Source organism: Spermophilus citellus (genome assembly GCF_964194105.1).
Source record: "Spermophilus citellus genome assembly, chromosome: 2".
Lineage (NCBI taxonomy): Eukaryota > Metazoa > Chordata > Mammalia > Rodentia > Sciuridae > Spermophilus > Spermophilus citellus.
Window position 1 is genome coordinate 92,435,454 of NC_138183.1, and position 17,171 is coordinate 92,452,624.

General features: G+C 39.8%; 1 protein-coding gene across 4 annotated transcripts in view; it reads left to right on the forward strand.

Moving 5' to 3' along the window:
- DAPK1 (death associated protein kinase 1) overlaps positions 1-17,171 on the forward strand; it is a 176,806-nt gene that overhangs the window by 81,750 nt on the left and 77,885 nt on the right. For 3 of the 4 annotated variants that reach the window (XM_081279374.1, XM_081279376.1, XM_081279375.1), the window contains exon 3: positions 12,203-12,424. In XM_081279374.1, the coding sequence (XP_081135500.1) occupies positions 12,203-12,424 (222 nt within the window). Of the gene's footprint in view, positions 1-8,432; positions 8,629-12,202; positions 12,425-14,565; positions 14,629-17,171 lie in introns of all 4 variants that reach the window. The other variant, XM_081279377.1, reaches the window with a different exon arrangement.

Genomic DNA, 17,171 nt, shown 5'->3' on the forward strand with positions numbered 1-17,171 from the left:
TTGGACAAATCTGATACCCCACCCCAACCCACCCCCATTTTGGCCATGGTATAAGGAACTTAAGCTCAGCATCTGTGCTTCGTCCTTTCCCCCATGAAATTATATGACCCTCCTGCTCCCTTTTCAACTTTTTCCTTGAAGCTTGCTGAGTTGAGAAAAAATTATACCTTGTGGCCCAGTTAACTTTGTCCTAAATGGTGAAAAGGAAAATGTGACAAAATTATCCTGAGGACTTAGGGGAATGCATGGTGAAGTCAGAATGATAAAGCCAAGTCTGACCTTTCTAAGTCTCAACTGGAACAACTCAAGGGCGCTCTATGGCTAGAATGTGATATTGGGGCTGGAAGCTCTGATCACTCACTTGACATGATCACCATTCACTGAACAATCCTGGCATGATGGTAATCTACAAATATCTTTTCTTTAAAAGGGCACTTATTTTATTTTTTATTTGTAGATGGACATAATACCTTTATTTATTTATTTTTCATTTTTATGTGGTGCTGAGGATCGAACCCAGTGCCCCACACATGCTGGGCGAATGCTGTACCACTGAGCCACAACCGCAGCCCCAAAGGGCATTTTTATTCTCCATGAAACTGGGTTCAAAAATCAACTTTGATTCTGATGGGGGGCTTACTGTATTTAGAGTAAATATCTGAAATACTGTTCATCGGGTCCATTGGAGATCCTATTTATATCATATCAAATAATATTTTTCCCAATACTTTTAAAACTTCTTTTCCCTTTTGGCTTTAAAGACAAAAACCAAACATACCAAGCACCAAGCTTGCAGTTGTTAGGTCCAAGGGTGGTACAGAGTGTAGGGGATGTTCCCTTACCTGGCCCCACTCCCTCTGCATTCCCCATCATTCAGCACTTGCAGGTCTGTTGCATTGAGAGGTCTTGTTAATCCCTGTGGGTTATAAATTCCTGAAGTCACAGACAGTATCTGAACCAGATAGAATTCACTATGGCAGTGAGTCCCAAAGCAGAGAAGTTATGTGCCTTGAACAAAGTGGGAGTACTTGTGTCAACTCCTGCAAGGCAGGTGCAGGGAGTACACTACTCCATGGAGGCCTCATGCCCCAAGCCCCAGGCCCCTTCCTGTCACCACCACACTGTTCCTCAGGGGTTGCTTTCTTGGTTCAAGGTGGCAGCAAGGGCTCAAGTGTTTGTTTGTCAGCTGACCAGTATTCAGTGTGCTCTGCCTCTGAGCATCTAAGCTCTTAAAAGAAAAAAAGAAAAACAACAACAAAAAAAACCAAAAACAAAAAACCCACCAATCCCCTCTAGTCTTAAAGAGTAAAAACCTTACTCTTTAAGAACCTTACTCTTTAAGTAAGTAAAAACCTTACTCTTTAACAACAACTCCAAACAGTGGGAAATGCTGAATGCATACAGCAGCCTGTGTGACTCTGTTTACCCAGTTTTCCCTAAACTTCTTGGCCACAGAATATTTTTCCAGAACTCTCTCTTTGGAAACTGTTCTAGGTGGATCTGGACCTGCACCTCCAAAGGCACCATGGACACAAATGGAGTGAACAGAGGCCCCAATTGCTCTCTTTCTCAGCTCCCCTTGTTTCAGGGTCCTTAACTGCTATGGTTTGTTAGTTCTTAATTATAAGAGGCTGTTTGAGCCAGCTGCTCCTCTGGGTATTTGTTTCTTTGACATCACCCTGAATGCCATACCACTGGCCCTGGGCCCTAGGTTTGTCATCTTCTCCTCCCTCGTCTTCTCTGTGATCTTGTCCCTGGGAGGATGCTGTCCCTAAGGAATCCACCTCTCTCCTGCTCTCCTTGGCCCACTGTTAGTCACATGCCCTGGCCTGCCATTCTCCTTCTGCATCTCTCTCGGCCTTGGTGTTGTCAGGTTCCCTGGGTGACAGGAGGCTGTTTACCTATTCCTCAGGACACTGTTTCTCCCTTAGGTGCTATGGCAACCTGAATGGCTTGCTTGTGGGTGAGGTAACCTTTGTTTTCCAAATCATAGTCCATTTTACTGAAATCTTGTAGCAATTCATAATAATTTTTGAAAGATTGTATTTTTTTAACAATAGGATTTTAAAAATTATCACCAGCTTTACTTTGTTTTCTTCCTAAAATGCGGTTTGCTTGCTTCTCACTTAATAACTTCTCAAAGGGCAGAGGGAAAACAATTCCAAGTATGGGCTGCACCAAGAAAATGTTCCAAGGGAATTACGTACTACCTGGGACTGACATTCCAGGTTTCCATACAGGATTTGCCTTCATCATCAGCTGACACCTATGGAGCTGGTAGAATTAGGATGGAAGGGGTGGTTTCTACTAGATGAGGGGAGAGTGTGCTTCTGCTTCACCTGCTTCCTCCTGAAGGTGCTGTCACTGCTGGTGGGCCCTGGGCATTCAGGGTCATCATAGTGAAGACTAGGTACCTGTATTTACTGAATCATGTATCGTGTTTGGTTTTATAAGTTTCCCAAAGTAGAGATCTGCTTTACCATAGAGACTGGGAAAGGTGAATTTGGAGGTCAGCAACCAGCTCAGCTTCGCTAGAAATCTGAGCAGCATCTCGGTGAAAGACTTTGGGGTTTGCTGTTTTGTGTTATTTGCATTTTGCCCAGAGGTCTGCTATGGTTTGGATATGGATGTGGTTTGTCCTCCAAGGGTTTGTGTGCTGGAAGTTTGGTCTCCAATGCAATGGTGTTGAGAGGTAGTGGATCTTTAAGATGTAGGTCATATGGGAGATGATTAAATCAGAGGCGCTACCCTATGATAGCAGGTTTCCAAGGAGTGGATTAGTTTCCTTGAGAGTAGGTTGTTAAAAGAGAGTGAGCCTAGCCCATCAACCATGTGATTGCTGCCTTTGGCACATGTCTTACTTCCTCTCTTGCCATATGACCTTTCCTTCTGCATTTAGCTATTTTTCTTTCCTTTGGTCTGCCATGTTATGATGCAGTCACTTTGGACTTTTCAGCTTGCAAAGATATGACTTAAGTAAACCTCTTTATGAAGTATTCTGCCTCAGGTATTTTGTTATAACTATACAAAACTCAGTAAGACAGAGAGATCCTTCTTAAGTAATGCAGCACTTTTCTTCAAAGTTGAGAAGTATTGCCAAGGTGAGAGCAAAGGACCTGAAAGGTGAGTCCACAGTACTCATGTAATGAATGGTACTGTTTGTTTGTGTCCTATATGGGCCTGCATTCAATGTAGTGTGGATACCTGCTCCTTTCCTATGTTCTTCTGTGAGGCCAACCCATGGCCTAGTCATCTATAGACCCCTTACTTTCTGGGTCACATCTTCCCTCCACTTAGCCTCTTGGGTGAGCTGTTGAACCCACCTAAAATTTGTTAGTGGCTGTTCATTTCCTACAAAACAAACCAGCCAAGTGGTACTTAGTAACTGAAAATACCGATTTATGATGATTCATTAGTTCTCATACTTCTGCAGGCCTCCTCAGGCCCAGCCAGATGGTACTTGCTTAGGGTCTTTTATATGGCTGCACTGAGATGGTAGTTGAGGCTATGGTCATATGAAGATGTGATGGGCCAAATGTTCATGATGACTCACACATATGGCTGGTCTTTTAAGTTTGCTGTCAGTTCTTCTGAAGCTGCCAAAGGCAGCACCTACATGTGACCTCTTCACATAGCTTGAGTTCTTCCAGCCTAGGGATTGGGTACCAGGAGGAGATTCCCAAGAAACTCAGGTGAAGTTTTAGGACCACTTCTACCACATTCTGTTGGCCAAGCAAGTCACTGATGCCTGCTCAGATTCAAGGGGAAGGCATTAAATTCTACCTTTAGATGCAACTGGAAGGTGACATTGCAGAGAACTTTTGGAATGGAAGATTTGACTGAGGCCATCTTTGGAAAATTTAGTCTGCTTCCCTTCACCTTGGTCACCTTTAGGTGACAGTTTAAGCATCTAAGCAAGCCAGACACAGGTCCTTGGGGGACCAGAGGGGAAAAAAAATCAAATATGTCTTCAATGAAAATGAAAATATTTTTGTTGAGTCCTAATTGGGGAAAAATGTAGAGGCTTAACATTTAGCTTTCATACTTTTGGGGGTAGAAAAATGACAAGGAGAAATTTGGCTTCTTTGAAAAATACATGAAATGTACCAAGTGTTCTTCTTTACTTGTGCTTCATGTGTTTAGAGAAACCATTATGCCCGTACATATATGGCCTCATTTCATATTGTCATTGTCCTTGTACAGACAAGGAAACTGAGGGTCAGAGAAGCCCCTATGTTTTCCAGTTATTAGCAGAGCCAGGACTTAACATTGCTCCATTTTGTGCAGAGCTTTGTTTGTGCAACTGACAGGAAATCCCCCCCCCCCCCCCCACTGCTCTTGTTTCTAGAAATTCTAAAACAGGGCTTTCATACCTCTGCTTCTACTTACTGTGTTTCTTCTCTTGGAAACTCTGTTCCTCTACATATACTGAGTTAGCCTGCTTTTCTGTTACTATAACAAAGTATCCAAGGTTAGGTAACTTCAAAGAAAAGAGTTTTTTCAGTTTATAGTTTTAGAGGCTAAAAGTTCAAATAGCATGTCCCTCATGGTAGATGTGCAAGAGGGAACAATCATGTGATGAGACAGGAAGCCAGAGGAGCTTGTGACTAGCCAGCTCTCTTACAAGAACTAACTCAGGGTCCCACAAGAACTACCTTAATCTTTTCCCAGAGTAGTACCTCATCAGGACCAAATTACCTCGCACTAGGTCCCACCTCATAAAGATCCTGCCACCTCACACTTCAGCATACTGGTAATACACGAGCTCTGGATGGCAAGCCACATCCAAATCAGCACATACCTTCTTTAACTCCCAGCTCATGGTCACCTTCAGGGCGTAGTCCGCCACGCCTGGTAAGTCTCCCAGTGACGAGTCTTCTCTGTCCCACAGCACCTCACTCTTTCCACAAGAGTGTTTTACGACTGACTCTTCCACTAGGCTGTAAGCCCTCAGGGTCTTTCCCCCTGCTGTAAATGTGAATTATGATAAATGTGAACTCATCCTTGAGAACTCATATGTCACCTCCACTCTTCCCTGAGACCTGCACTTCCACTATTCTGGCAGGATTCAATCCCTCCACTCTTTCAAAGCAGCACTTCAAGAAAAATAGATCATCAGTAAATCAGCACTAAAATTGTGCCAGGAATTTGATATATAAACTCCAAAGTGTAATATATATATATATATATATATATATATATATGTGTGTGTGTGTGTGTGTGTGTGTGTGTGTGTGTGTGTGTGTGTATATTTTGTGTTCATTGTAAAGGCATGAGAGAGAGAGAGATGGAGCTCATATGGTGTCAGATTTAATCCAGATCTACTACCAGCATTAATGTAGGTAATTTATAATAATAATAGCTACCATAAATAGTTGCTAACTGTCATACAGTGTGGACAGAAACATCTTTAAAATCAAAGATAAAAAACAATATGCTGGTAATGTTTTGAACAACCAACAATAAAATAATTAAAAAAAAAAAAAAAAAAAACAATATGCTGTCTTAGTCACATTTTTTTGAAGCTGCACACACCTTCTCAGGTGGGAGGTTGTTCTTATGAAGAGACTAGATAGAACCAGAAATGATAATGTAAGACTCTAGATTGGTCACCAGTCATGAAGCAGAGATTGTTATGTTCCTCAGATTGTACCTTTTGCATTCTGAATGCAATGTCTTTTATTTTGTTTTGTTTTGATTTCTTTTATGGTGCTGTGGTGGAACCCAGGTCCTCATGCATGCTAAGCAAGGGCTGTAACATTGAGGTACACTCCTAGCCCCTTCCACATCCTTTCTGACAGTGTGTGTTCATCTTATGGACATGAATAGAAGTTTTCACAAATAAATAAATTAGAAAGTTAAGACCTGCCTGGGTTAAACAACATTCCATAGGTTTATTTTTAATGCACTGTGAACTCCTGAGAACTGCAAAAGCACAGATGCTTCACAGATGAATGTATCATTCTTGTGCCCTGACTTGGAGAATTCTTGTCTTTCTAATTTTGAGTATAAATTGTGTATCACTTATCTGAAGTTCTTGGGACCAAATTGTTTTAGTTTATTTTTTGGAATATTTGCATAGGTATAAATAGATAGTTTAGGATGGGACTCAAGTATAAACACAGAATCATTTGTTTCATATTCATCTTATTCTCATAACAAAAAGGTTTTTTACATAACATTCTTGGTAATTATGTGCATGAAACAAAGTTTCACACTGTGGAATTTTGCACTTGTGGCATTATATGAGCACTTTAAAATTTTGGGGTTTTAGATCTATCTGATCTTCATATTAGGGATGTTTTACCTTTCTCAGCACACAAAAAAAGATAGTTTAATTTTAATTTCAGGGCACCTCAAAGCATCTTAAAGCTATGGTTATAATTAATTCAAACACTGAATTTTCACTGAGAAGAACACCCAAACTCATTCAACCACAAATGCCCTCTATTGGATTCTTCTCACAAAGCTCTTTCCTAGAAAGATATTTGTCACTTACCTGTGAGGTGACTTGTGTATCAAACAGAATGCACACAAGGCCAACAGGGCAATTGCACTTGGTGAATGGGGATTGGAGGCAAGTATACTTGGGTTCAGATTAATTTTTCAATTATGCAGCTTATTTGCTGAATGATTTAGGGCGATTTAAAAACATACAATGATGTATACTCATGAGTTACAGTTACTAACATATGAAGAGCTTTGCATAAAATCCTGGTTACACTTCCTTGAGTGACTAGTCAAACAGGAAATATAAGTAGGTTTGGACAAACAAATTAAATGGCAAATAGTTCTTTATGAAGTTTTGTTCCCATTTGCCTCTTTTTAATAATTTTGCGATTATTTCTTGAGTCAGGATTGTTTTATATGAAATTCTTTGAAGCTCGGATGTGTCATTTATTTTGTATGTATTTGACCAATAATAGTTTGTTTATTGTTTATAATCAATGTTTATTATATTTAATTGAAAGTTTTTAGTTTGACTACCTGTATATAATGCAACAAAATATTTTACCAATTATTAATTTATAGAGAATGTTGTTAGTACATTAAAAAAATGACAAACAATTGAATCTCATTATTTGTGGGAATTATCTTCTCTAAATTCACGGCCAATACTGAATTGTTGCTCCTGGGCGGGGAGGGTGGAGAGTTAGATTCCTGTGACTCTGCTCAGAACATTTTTGTCAACCTGTTGTGTAACAGCTTTTTAATTTTTTTTCTGTTTAAAAATACTTTATTTAATGTATATTGTTGATTTGCTAACATTGAACTCATGGTTATAATCACTACAATTCACACTTACGTGCACCTTATCTAAAGTGCATGTTTTATCCATAACGCACACCACAGCCTTGTGCTCAGGAGTGATAGTTCCACAGCACTACTGCACCATACTTGGAAGTTATTTTAAACAGTGAAATCACACACACGCATGCACAAGTTCAAAAAAAGGTAGCAGTATAATGGATATATTTGTTTACAGCCTGAGAGCTGAATTAGGGGGGTAGAGCAAACCTCATTTGTCTTCAGTTAGGAACAGGCACATTAGAACTCAACTTTTTTTTTTTTTTTTTTTTTTTTTGTACTAGGGATTGAACCCAGGGGCACCTAACCACTGAGCAACATTCAAGCCCTTTTTTATATTTTATTTAGAGTCAGGGTCTCACTAAGTTGCTGAGGCTGGCTTTGAACTTGTGATCCTCCTGCCTCAGATTCTCGAGCCACTGGGATTACAGGCATGTACCACTGTGCACAGCTCAGATATTTTTTTTAACACGTGCATGTCCATGAATAAAAAGTGCTTTGAGTCGTTACTTGGTGATTACAGACGAATTTTAGTAAGTGGGCAAATTCACAAGTGATGAGGTTATGTCGTAATGTTCATCAAAATTAAATGTCATAGCATACCGAGAATTTATATTCACCACTGTGGAAGCTGCATTTCTCATCCATTGAGCAACTCTAACTGTACTAACATTAATTAATGCTGTGGTCCTCTGTATTGGTGTTAATTACTCACTGGCCTAATATGTTGGTAGAAGGAAAGGAGGCTGAAGGGATGAGCATACCTGAGTGGGCCAATGTGGGGAGTCTTACTTCTCTGTATGTGTTCACTTTTACTTGATCTGAGCTCAGTCTCAAGGAGGAATCATGCTATTTCAATTTCAAAGCACTTGCCAAAAATAAATAAAAACATACATAAATAAGTTTTTTTTAAAGATGTTGTTGGGGTGGCACGGTTTGGTGTAAAGATGCTGTTCCCCCAATGTGGTATGAATCTAGGATAGAAAGTGAACCCCAGGGAGCCCATGGATTGAGAGCCAGTTGCCCAGAGAAGAAAGGATCAGAGGAACAATTAATCCATAGCTCAACCTGAATAGCCCTCACAAAGCAAATTACTGTGATTAGAGAAGAATTTATTCTTCCAGGTTGCTGTCTTCAGTCTTCACTAGCTGCCTGAGGAGATTCTGCTGTGGAAGTGCCCAGCATGTGTTACTAAGTGCACACAAAGGACATCCCACCCCCACCCCGTGGCTCCCAGTGGACCTGGTTGCCTGTACTGTGGCTCTGCTTAGTGGCCCTGAAGTCCCAAGGCGAAGGTGGCCTGCAGTGAGAAGTTGTGAGGTACAACTCACCCTGGGTGGATCAGAGAGAAAACAGGGGAAGGGGATGATGTGCGTGAGGGTTGAAGCCAGGAGTCAGATTTAGCAATAATTTTAGACATTGTTAATGTAGTTCAGCCCTGTTGTGAGATTTTCTTTTTTTTCTTTTTTCCTTTTTTGGTCCTGTTAAAACCATATTTTTTTTTTCCTGGTAGTCATGAAAAGTGATATTTTGGTGGTGATATTATATTGCTTTGAGATTGAAACAATAGCAGTACAGTAATGGAAGTAATTCCATTTGTTCCAGATTAATAATAGCTAATGATTATTGAATACTTCCTATGGTCAGGCAGTTTTCTAAATACTTCATGCATGTTGTCTCATTTAATCAGCTTCCCCCTTGTTATAATTTGGATCTTGAATGTCTTCTAAAGGCCTGTATGTTAAAGGATTGATGCTGGAGCCTGTAAGAGGTGGGACCTAGTGGGAAATGTTTAAGTTGTGAAGAGCATGCTCTTGAAGGAGATAGTGGAACTCTGGGCCCCCTCCTTGCTGTCTTTCCTTCCTGGCCATAAGGGGAACAGTTTTGCTCTGCTGTATGCTGCCAGTATTATGCACTGCCTCATGGCATATGTATCATGGACAGGAACCCCGCCAGCTGTAAACCATAATAAACCTTTTCTCTTTATAAATTGATTACCTCAGGAATTTTGTTATAATACCTGTACTGTGGCTCTGCCTGTGGCCCTGAAGTCCCAGGAGGCTCCTCCAACAAGTTAGGTACTCTCATACCCACTTGACTAAGTCATAAGTAATCCCATGATTAACAGAGTTAGGTGAATTCTGCACTCCCAGCCACAACACATCCCATTGAATTATAATGCAGCACATTTGGTTTATTGGGTCAGGTTTTCAGATTATAGTTTCAGAGTTCAAAAGCCGCATACCAGCATCATATGTAGACTCTGGGGCAACTCCTCAGGCATTCAGGGCCTGAGGAGATAGAATGATGAGCCTGGATTCTTTGTCCTCAAGGAGCTCTCAGTCTTGGGAGAGTGGAAATGGTAAGAAACAGGTAGAAGACAGCGCATTCCACACAGGGATATAAAGTGAGGACTCCAGGCTATAGGAGAATTTGGAAGATGGAATTGGAATTGGCAGGGGAGTCAGAGAGAAATGGGGAAAGATGTCTAAAGTGTGATAGGTCTAGAATGCTTTCCAGAATCATGTTGATCCTCTACAGTCAGGGTTAACCAGGACTTGAGCGACAGCTGTGGATGGAGCTTGCCTGCCAGTGGTCATTGCCACCACTCCATCCGGTGCTGCCATTGTGGGGATCTGCAAGTGTGACTAAGGGTCTGATGTCGAGTGAGGACGTGAGCTCCACAACTTTCACTGCAAACTCCAGCACTCAGTTACCCTGTGCGTGTGTACATGCTCCTGGACTGGTGCACATGGCCTCCCAGCACCTGCCCAACACTGCCATTAGTGTTAACCTTGCATAGACATTATCACCTTCCCATTTAAAGGGCTAATATTCAACACAGAACATTTGGCAGTGAAACAATTCTTCTTTTTTTTTTCTTTTTCTCCTTTGATCTTTTGTTTTGTCTTTCAAAGTGCCATGATTCAAAGGATGTCTTCCTTGTGTCTGAAACAGAAGAGACAAGTGGGATGAGGGTATGAGGTCTGAATAGGAACAGCCTCTGGGAGCATGTGTGTCTGTTGGTTGGCTATCCTGGGCAGCGCCTTTCTATCCTGCACCCCCTTGAATGTGCTCGTGAGGCATGATACCATCTTTGTGAGGAGTGGGAGACAGAAGCACCTCTTCACTGCATTCCTTGAAGCAATAGCTGAACATGCTTTGCAATCAGCTCATTTCCCTCTTCTCTCTATTCCATCTCTGCCACCCTCTACCACCCATAGAGAGAGCAGTTTTTCACTTCCCAAAGAAATTGGGAAATGGTTGTAATAAAGTCATACCATAGATCCCAAGACTCTTGAAGGTAGTGAATTTATGGGCAATTGATGCTAGTGTTCCAGTGTGATTCTTCAGCTTCTCTGTTATCCTGCCTGGGGATTAATGACCTGTCATGCAAAGATTATGATAGAAAAGTAATCTTTGATGATGTGGCCTCCTGCTGCTAAAGTAAATGAGTAATATTTTAAAGTATCCATTTTTTTAACATCAAAATACTGTCCTTTATTTGATTTTTTCCCCTTTTGTCTTCATGTGAAGAGAAGAAAGCCAGCTAAAAATAACTGATAATTTTTTACATAGCAGTTTTCCAGCAGGTGCCAAGAGATGTACAGAGTCTGTGATGGGTAGATCAGCTCTTCCTTGGGCACTAAGGGAAGAAGTGAGGGTGTCAGCAATGATGCAAGAAGGACCTTTTGATTGTATTTCACTTACTTTCAGGAGGACACTATTTACTTCCCATGATCTTACCTCCTTACTGCCCAGACCTTAATGTGTTTTGTCAGGTTCTGTTATATTATATTCGAGAAGGAGGTTCTGGTTTTATACTCTGTGTGGCATTTAGGATTCTTTCTTCAAGAAATAAAAAAAAAAATGAAAAACAAAAAAACAAACCCATATCACACTGGCTTTAGTAATAAAGGGAATTTATTGGCTTATGTTGCTGAAAAATCCAAAAGCATATAGCTTCAGTTAGGTTTGATGCAGCTACTCCATAGTGACCACAGACCTCGTTTTTTTCTTCTACAGGTATGGCCCCTGCAGTGGTTCCCCTACCACCTCCCCATACCGAGAATGGCTCTCCTTATAATCCCCAAATGGCTGGCAGAAGCTTTTAGGGTTATGTCTATAAATTCAGTGTCCACATGCTCATGGGAGAGTCTCAGAAAATCTTTTGTCTTCCAGTCTCTGAAAGGTCCTACTTAGGTCATGTGCTTATCTTTGGATCAGAAGAATATAGTACACTGATGGCTTAGTCTGGGTCACATGATCCATGTCTATAGTTGCATGTGTGCGCCCTTGTGTGTGTTGAGGGGTGGGGGTGTCAGCTGCACCACAACCACATAGATCCAGAAACAGATATTGTTGGGAAGGGAAGAGAGTTGAGAGATCATCGGAGAAATAACCAACAAAACTTTTTTTTGTGAATAAAATGATATACTCTTTTTTTTTTTTAATTCAAGGTGTTTCAAGTGATTAATATTGGTACTAGAAATACATCTCCAAAGGCAGGACCTTCTGTTTCTACCAGTTCCCCCATCTCAGTTGACTTTTATCCTAGCTCTGAGACTAGACATACAGGAAAAGTGCTTTTTGGAAATGAGGTTGGATCAGAGAGCAATTTTGTACTGTATCAGGTCTGATATGGGATGGGAAGGAGGAGAATACGGAGATATCAGCATTATTACCTATTCAATAAAATATACTGTAAGAAAATAAATTTTTCCTTGTACCATTATACATAAAAACAAGTGTAATAAAATCACAATATGAAATTATTTTAATTTTTCATCATTTGAGCCTTCCATGTCACATTTCTGTTCCCTCCCAATGCCATATCTGTGCTGAAATCTCATTTTTTAGTAAACCATCAAAACATTCTATCTTCTCTTTTCAGTGGACAGTTTGCAGTGGTGAAGAAATGCCGTGAGAAAAGCACTGGTCTGCAGTATGCTGCCAAGTTCATTAAGAAAAGGAGGACCAAGTCTAGCCGGCGTGGCGTGAGCCGCGAGGACATTGAGCGGGAGGTCAGCATCCTGAAGGAGATCCAGCACCCCAACGTTATCACCCTGCATGAGGTCTATGAGAACAAGACAGATGTCATTCTGATCCTGGAACTGTGAGTTCTGTCCATGTTGGGTGGGAGAGAGGGTGTGGCTGGGGGAGCTCCAGCAGTGGGGAGCCCTGGAGCTGCATGGGAAATGGATTCTGCTGCACTGTGCTGGAGATAAGAATTTTCAAATATTAACCACATTGCTGATTCATAGATGTGTTTTATGCCTGTTTCTTTTCTTACTTCCTTTAGACCAGAAGTTCTCAACCTTGATACTACTAACATTTTGGGTTGGATTATTCTTGTGCATTGTACAGCATTTAGCAACATCTGTGGTTTCTATGTGCTGGTGCCAGTTGCACCTCTTCCTCTCCTTGCCCATTGTGACAAGCAAAAATTAAAAAGTGTATGCAGAAATTATCACATGTCCCCTGGGAACAAGACCCCCTTTCAGAACCTCAGCTTTAAAGGAAAGGCTCGGCTTGAAGGAGGCAGGAGACTAGGGGCCTGTTTTGGGTACACAGAAGAAAAGGGACACATCCCGTTGTAATCCTCACTGTGTCTTTATATGGCTTCTGGGAGGCCATGGGCTTATTAAACTTGAGGACTGGGGACCAGACAGAACTGAGCTAATCAGGGCAAATCCTTTTGTGTCTTGAAGCTGAATTTCCCTTCTTTAAGGCTTTGTTGAAAGAGATCATGAATAGTGCCTGGAAAAAGAAGCATCACAATTCATCACTGTTTTGCCTTTTCAAAGAATTCCCTGGTTGTAATCAGTGGCTTCAGAATATCTTGTGTCTTCTTTTCACACTAAAATATGTAAAAGATGCCTGTGTGTCACTGCCCTTCTTGTGCCCACGGGGTGTGTATGTTCTGAATTACACTTCTGTTAACTGAACCCATTTTGTGGAAATTTTCCTCTAGGTACATTTACCCTATGCATAAATTGGATGACATAGGATTCTCTTTTTTACCATTTGATATAATTTTTTAAAATTTATCATGTAATGTATGATATTGGAGAAAGGTTGTATAATTCTATGCAAGTTAACAAATGTAGGTCATATAATCACCACTCAAATGAGGATAAAGCACTTTTCCTCACCCTAATTGCTCCAGCATCCCTTGTGCTATTTTAGTCACTTCTAAATCTTGTACTCCCTAGCCCCAGCAACCACTAAGCTGGTCTTCATCACTAGCGTCTTTTTGTTTTGTTATGTTTTGAAAATGTAAAGTAATAGAACCATTTAGTATATAACATTTGAGACTGGCTCCTTGGACTCAGCATAATTTTTATTTTTATTTTTTGATGGCATTGAGGATTGAACCCAGAGGAATAGAGGATTGAACCCAGAGGAATAGAGGCATTCTACCTCTGAGCTACATCCCTATCCTTTTTTAAAAAATAAAGTTATTTTGAGCAGGGTTTTGCTAAGTTGCTGAGGCTGGCCTTCAACTTGCAATTCTCCTGCCTTCGCCTCTGGAGCCACTGGGATTACAGACATGTACACTGCCACACCCAGTTGATTCAGCATAATGCTTTGAAATCTGTATGTATCTCATTCCTTTTTATTGTTGAATAGTATTCTATGATATGGATGCCTCTTTGCCTATCTACATTAACAGCTATTTGGGTTGTTTCTAGTATTTGGTGATTATGAATAAAACTATTAGAACCATTCTCATAGATCTGTGTTGTGAACATATGATTTTATTTCTCTTGGGTAAATATTTAGAGGTAGGATTGCTAGATCCCATGAAAAGTATATATTAATATTGTAAGAAACCAGCAAACTGTTTTCAAAAGTGACCGTATCATTCTACAATCCCCTCAGCAATGGATAAGAGTACTTGTTGCTCTGATAGCCCTTGACAGTGTCAAAAAAATATGATTTATATCTGAGTTACATCTTTTTATCTATATATTCTTTCTTTATATCTATCTATCTATCTATCTATCTATCTATCTATCTATCTATCTGTCTATCTAGTTATAGGGATTCTAACAGCTGTATGACTGTGTACAAGTTTACCTGCTCACTGTGATGACCTTGAATAAAGGTTGTGGGAGCTCACCAGGAGCAACAGTAGTTTGGGAGTGGGCAGAAGAGGTCTTCCTCACAGAATTCAGCACATTCTTGATTACTTGTTCTCTGTAAATCCCAGCAACTCTTGTGAGTTGATTGTCTTTTCTCTTTACCCGCCAGGCATGCACAGGGCTGAGATGGTTACTCTTATGTGTCATCTTGTCTGGGCCATGGACTGCTGAGGTATTGGCCAAACATTATTCTGAGTGTTCGCAAGAGGGTATTTCTGAATGAGGAACATTTAAATTAATAGACTGAGTAAATATGTAAAAATAACATATTATCTTTTATGAATATATATTGTTTATAATAATATAATTCATAGATAAATAATTATGCCATACAGTTCTAGTATTCATATACATAAAATTTTGTGCATAAACATAGTTATGTACATAACTTATAGACACATGATTTATATGTATGTGTATACATAATATACATAATGTGGAACATAATATTTAATATATTGTTTATACATTATATAATAATATATGCATTATGTATGTGTCTATATTTATATCTTAAATTGTTCCTGTTTCTTTGGAGAATTCTAATACAGTGGTGCTAAATATCGAAGAGGTAATGTACCCTTTTTATTATCTCAGAATCTTGTCCATTCACATTGCCATGAAGAGGTGTTTTAAAAAGTTTTTAATAGACAATTCAAACTATGAAGTCTGTCCGAAAGAAGTGATTATCTTTGAGAAAATTATCATTGTTCTAAAATTTTAATAGCTTTAAAGGAAGCTTTTGGTCTTCATTGATAGGTGCCATCTGCTCTTTTATTTCTTAAGAATTCTAAAATATGGTTGGTTAAGAAGAGAATAAAAATTAAGAATTTGTCAGAAAGTAACCCTGTGACTTAAATAGCCATTTATCAGCACCCTTTACATCAATATCATTTTGTCCCCCATGGTACTGGGAATTGAACACAGGGGTGCTTTGTCACTGAGCTACATCTTTTTATTTTTTATTTTTTTATTCTTTTTTGTTTTATCACTTATTTATTTATTTTTATTCTATTTTTTATATCTTTTTATTTTATTTATTTTATTTTTTATTTTGATATGAAGTCCAGATAAGTTGCTGAGGCTGGCCTTGAAATTGTGATCCTCCTGCCTCAGCCTCCTGAATCATTAGCATTATAGGTATGCACCACTATGCCTGATCAGTAATCTTTAAATGGGTCTTTATTTTGGATTTATTGCTTTGGTATGAACTCCATGGCAAGTCCAGCTTCTTTGAGGCTTATTAATGAAGTGTGTTCCCTCATTGAGACCGTGTTCCTGCCTCCTCCTGTATGTGATGAGTTCTCTCCTTGAATCCCAAGCATATCTTTGCCACTGAGACAAAGATCTCAGACTACCATTCCACTGTTTCCTGAACTACTTCCTGGACCTCAAAATATATATTTGTGGTCCCATGTGCAGATACTATTTCTTGTTTGTTTTTAAGGCATAGTTGTCAAATACTAGAGGCCAGGATTCTAGGCCCTTTAAAATTATTGTAAGCCTGAATCTGCCTTCAAAGCAATAAGTTTTCTCCCTACTTGCTTCACTGGAAAGTCAGTTGTTCTCAGTGGATTTGCTGTTGCAGCTCAGCATGGCATAAACATGAAGGAGGCATACACGGTGTCTCAACATCACAATTTCATCTCCTCCACATTCTATTGTTCCCTAATGAAGTCGTGCAGATATAAAAATCTCACCTTCTTGTGTTGCTGCCTGCCCACATGTCATTGTGCGGGTAAGCCACTACCAAACTTTGATCTTCAGAGCTTGAGTCATTTCATAATTGCCTTGTCACCTGGCAAAGAGAAGACAAACTTAAAGAACTTAAAGTCAATGTTATTTCTTTTTTAAGTGTGGGGCAATGTTCTCTAAGCTTCTAGTATTCTTTTCCTAACCTTGCTGCTCAGAAGTAGCTGTGCATTTTGTTCCATGGATGGCGTTGTACTTTTCTTTTAGCTGTTTCCCTATCCAGCTACTGTTCAAACCCAATAGCCTTTAGGGACCAGGGTGGCAATGTAAAATGACCATGGTTGGTCTCCATAGCACCTCAGTGTCAGGGAGACATCAGGGAATTGTAGAGATGGCTGAATGTAATCCTCATGCCCAATCTCAAAGGGACAGCCAACAATTAGTTGATTGTGGAATTTTAGATCCAGTATTGCCAAATCTTGCATTTTTTTTTTCAAGAGAATCCTGTAATTTAGGTTTTCAATGATGGCAATCAGCTTATGGTATTTAAAAGAGAACAAAATAAAATGTTATCTGAAGGCCATGTGAGCCTGCAACTTTCAGAGTCAGCCTGTTTCATATAAGTGATAATATAATTAGTTCATCGTCATCCTAGGAGAAACAACAAGAGGCAAGTGCCGTCAGAGATGGTCCCAAAGGGCTAGTGATTCAGTTGGAAGGGCATGATGCACACTTAGCATTATAAAATGAATTTTAAAAATATCCAGAATGTTTTAAAATGGTGGTTCTCAAATATTAGCAAAAAGCCCTCCTGGAGGGCTTCTTAAATTTTTTTTTAAGCTATCTTCTCAGAGTTTCAAGGTAGGACCCACAAATTTGTGTTTTTTTTTTTTTTAACAGATTCCTAGGTGCTGCTGCTATTGCTGCTGGTCTGGGGTTCACTTTTTGATATGCTGTTAAATGTTGATTGTGTCCCTCTGAACTATGTTGAAGTCTGTCTTCTCCTATCTCGGAATGTGACCT